This window comes from Chaetura pelagica, unplaced genomic scaffold (assembly GCF_000747805.2).
Source record: "Chaetura pelagica isolate M959 unplaced genomic scaffold, ChaPel_1.0 scaffold232, whole genome shotgun sequence".
In the NCBI taxonomy this organism is placed as follows: Eukaryota; Metazoa; Chordata; class Aves; order Apodiformes; family Apodidae; genus Chaetura; species Chaetura pelagica.
The window spans coordinates 822,465-826,435 of NW_009952441.1; the positions used below are offsets into that span (position 1 = coordinate 822,465).

General features: G+C 62.8%; 1 protein-coding gene across 1 annotated transcript in view; it reads left to right on the forward strand.

The window, feature by feature from the left end:
- Positions 1-110: 110 nt before the first annotated feature.
- Positions 111-3,971, forward strand: part of CIRH1A (cirrhosis, autosomal recessive 1A (cirhin)) — a gene marked incomplete at its 5' end in the record, with an annotated part of 6,668 nt that continues 2,807 nt past the window's right edge. The window contains 6 exons of the mRNA XM_010008470.1: positions 111-288; positions 368-459; positions 752-848; positions 1,099-1,163; positions 1,287-1,421; positions 1,558-1,657. Coding sequence (XP_010006772.1) covers positions 111-288; positions 368-459; positions 752-848; positions 1,099-1,163; positions 1,287-1,421; positions 1,558-1,657 — 667 coding nt within the window. The remainder of the gene's footprint in view (positions 289-367; positions 460-751; positions 849-1,098; positions 1,164-1,286; positions 1,422-1,557; positions 1,658-3,971) is intronic.

Here is a 3,971-nt window from a genome sequence, read left to right on the forward strand (position 1 = left end):
AGCCAGGGCCCCTCCGGACTTTGTGCTGGGTCAGAGGAGCTTAGGAAGGAGTTGGGAGAGAAGCTCCAGGTCCTTGTGTGCCACCTGGTGCTGCCTGTTCCTATTTCCCTCCCCAGAAAGAGGACAGCATCGTCGTGGGCACCTCCACTGGGGCCACGTACCAGTTCCAGCTGCTGCCAGTGAAGATGGGTAGCCTGGAGAAGCGCTGGGTGCGGACCAAGCCCTTCCAGCATCACACCCACGACGTGCGAGCCGTGGCCCACAGCTCCACAGCTCTCATCTCCGGGGGTAGGGCTGGCTGCTGGCACGGGGCGGGGGCTTGGGGCTCCCCCAGTACCAGTTTGGCTGAGCTCCCCTTGGCTTCCAGGCCTGGATGCCCAACTGGTGATCCGCCCACTGATGGAGAAGATGCAGAAGAAGGGCTACGACGCTGTGCTCCGCAAATTCACCTTCCCCCACGTGAGTGCTGGGCCCCTCCCTGCCCCACCAGATCCCCTCCTGCCTCCCCAGGGCCCCCTCCTAGTTCCTGGCACATCTGAAGGCTCCTACTGTAGAGCAGGTGAGGGAGCAGAAGTTGACCAGCTCGTCTTGCTGGTCCTACTGGGTCTCCTTCTCTGGGCTCCCATCCCACAGGACCCAGTCCTCCCTCTCCTCCACCCCAGAGTCTCCAGCACCCCAAGGCATTTTGGCTTTGGCCCAGCCCTTCCTGCTAGGCTGTGGGTTCAGGTCTGTCTCCCGTTTCTGCACACAGCGACGCCTCGTCTCCTGTGCCAGGAAAGCCCGTCTGCTCCTGTTCCAGTTCTCCCAGCACCTGGAGCTCTGGAGACTCGGCTCCACTGATGAGACCGGTGAGTTGTGAGGCCTGACTCTGGTTTATTTACCTCTGTGTTCCCAGTGTGCTGAGTGCCTGGGCACAGGCTGCACGGCTGCACTGAGGCTGTTCTTGGGCTTCCAGCAGACCTGGGACAGGCCTGGGGGAGTTGAGCTTGGGTTGGGGGAGGCTGAGGAAGGTTCCAGGCTCCCCTGGGATCAGCTGCTTGACAGGACCTGTGTGGTTCCCCCCTCACTGATACACCCCGTGGTTTCTTGTCATCCCAGGAAAGGATGGGGAGGTCCTTCCTGTGTGCCGCATGCCGGAGCACCTCGTGCAGCTCAAGAGCAAGGTGGGCTGAGCCGGGGCTGGGGTCTGCCCTGGTGCCTGCTTAGCAGCCCCCCCCAGCTCCCTTGGCTTGCTGAGCTGGCTGTGCTGGGCGGGGGGATCCCAGCTCAGTCCCGTGTGTCCCCAGGGCCCGGAGCACATCTACTGCAGCTGCATCTCACCCTGCGGGGGCTGGGTCGCCCACTGCACCGCCTCCCGCTTCCACCTCTACCGGCTGCACTACGAGGGGGACAGCGAGGGGGACAGTGTCAGCATCAAGAAGGTGAGGAGGGGAAGGGGCCATCGGGGGGCTGGGGTGGCTGTGGGGTCCCAGGGGACTGGCACTGCCAGTGTCGCTTGTGGGGAGTGAGGGTGGCAGCGGTGGGTGGTTGCCAGCGCTGCTTTCCTTGCCCTTCAAGGTCCCCAAAGTCCCCAAGCTGCTGCTCCCAGCCTACCAGCTCCAGTTCTCTGCTGACTCCAGCAGCCTCTTTGTTGCTTCTGCTCGAGGCTCTGGCTGGGAGCTGGGGGGTGCTGGGCTCCAAGGCTGGGTGCAGAGGGGTGGGCAGGGTCCAGCCTGTCCCCCCTTTCCTGCCCTGGAGGTTGTGGGTCCTGCCACCCCAGCAGCTCTGCCCTGTGTTTGTGCCACCCTTAGGTACTGAGCAGGGGGAAATGTGGGTCTGGATGTCCCCCAGGGTGGGTCTGGGGTCCTCGTGGCCCTGTGCACCCCTTACACTGTTGAGAGTCTTCCTGCAGGGTCCCCCGAGGCTGTTTACCTGCTGGCAGCAAGCGCGGACGGGCACTGGCTGGCTGCTGTCGGTGGGGACTGCTTCAAGGTAGGAGCACCCCGCTGCCCTCCTTCCCTTGGAGGCTGGGAAGGGTGGGCTTGACATATGAGACCCCTCCCTGGCAGCCATTAGGGGGGGGGGCGTGGGAAGGGGGCTCAGAGGCAGTTGCTCTGGTCACCACGCTGTCCCCTCCCTTGCAGCATCACTGCACGGTGCCCACCTACAGCTGCGCCGTGACGGCCCTCGCCATCCACCCCCTCACCAACAACCTCGTCATCGCCTACTCCGACCAGCAGGTAGGAAGGAGCTCTCCCAGTTTCAGCCCTCCAGACCCTTCTCCACGGCTCCCTCCCTGGCCCTGGGTTGTCCCGGTGCCTGGTGAAGCAGCTTTCCCCTCTGCAGCTGTTCGAGTTCAGCATTCCCGAGAAGCAGTACACGGCCTGGAGCCGCGCCGTGCAGAACGGGGGGCTGCACCGGGCCTGGCTGGAGAGGGACACGCCCATCACCCACATCGCCTTCAACCCCAAGAACCCCTCACACATCCTGCTCCACGACGTCCACATGTTCTGCCTCCTCGACAAGTCCCTGGTGAGCCCAGCAGGGCTGTGTTGGTGCCCAGGGCATCCCCCCTGCCCCGCTGCCTGTCCCCACTGCTGTGTGTGGCACCAAAGCAGTGGTGACATGTGCTGTGTACTCTCCTGGCAGCCCTTGCCGGACAACAGTGCCCTCCTGATGAACCAGAGCACCCTGAAGCAGCTCCCAGAGACAGCCCGGCAGCGGCAGCTCCACGCCTTCAAGATCTGCAAGAAGTTCCAGGTGGGTGATGGTGTCGCTGGGCACGGGCTGTGTCGGTATGGGGGTGCTGGGGGGTGCCCTGTGCCCATAGTCCCTGGTGCCATTTGGCTTCTGTCACTTCAGCAGCACCTGAGTCATAGAGTCAGTCTTTTTTGTTGGAAAAGACCTTTAAGATCATCCAGTCCAACCATTAACACAGCACTGCCAAGGCCACTATTAACCCATGTCCCTCAGCACCACATCTATGTGCCTTTGAAACCCCTCCAGGGATGGGGACTGCTCTGGGAAACCTGGGCCAGGGCCTGACAGCCCTTTCCAGAAAGAAATTGTTCCCAAGATCCAACCTAAACCTCCCCTGGCACAACTTGAAGCTGTTTCCTCTTGTCCCATCACTTGTTCCTTGGGAGAAAAGACCAACCCCTGCTGGCTCCAACCTTCTCTCAGGCAGCTGCAGAACCAGGTCTCCCCTCAGCCTCCTTTTCCCCGGGCTGGACACCCCCAGCTCCCTCAGAGGCTCCTGCTCAGACTTGTGCTCCAGCCCCTTCCCCAGCTCCACTGCCCTTCTCTGGACACGCTCCAGCCCCTCCATGTCCTTCCTGTCATGAGGAGCCCAGAACTGACCCCAGGATTGGAGGTGTCCCCTCACCAGGGCCCAGCACAGGGGAATGATCCCTGCCCTGCTCTGCTGAGCACCAGAGCTTGGTCTCTGTCCCCGACACGGCGCAGCCATCGCTCTGGTCCCGTGGGCTCCGGTTACTGGCAGCTCCCGCAGCGCAGCCCTGGCTCCATCCCTGGTTCTTGGCTCAGCTGGAGCTGCAGGTCCTGGTGAGCTGAGGTTGAGGGGGGCCAGGACCCCCCTCTCAGCTGCCCCTCCTTGCCCCCAGCCCCTACTCTTCGCCGACATGCTGGACGAGAACTGCCTGGTGATGGTGGAGCGGCCCATCATGGACATCAAGACCCAGCTGCCGCTGCCTGTCCAACAGAAGAAATTTGGCACCTGAGAGCAGGACAAGCTGCTCCACCTGCAGAAACTGTTGGTGTGGCTTCTCCAGGGTGGAATAACCCCTGCTTTTCTGTATGACTGCGGGCTGGGGGCTCGTCCTTCCCCTGCAGGGCTCCCTGCAGTCACAGCAGCAGGACAGGTTGCCACTGGCCTGACCGGGGGACACTGCTGCCCTGTAGGGATGTCCGTCCTCCTGGTAATGACGCAGCACCTTGGATGTCCTGCCTGCCGTGCTGGACAGTGTCTTGTC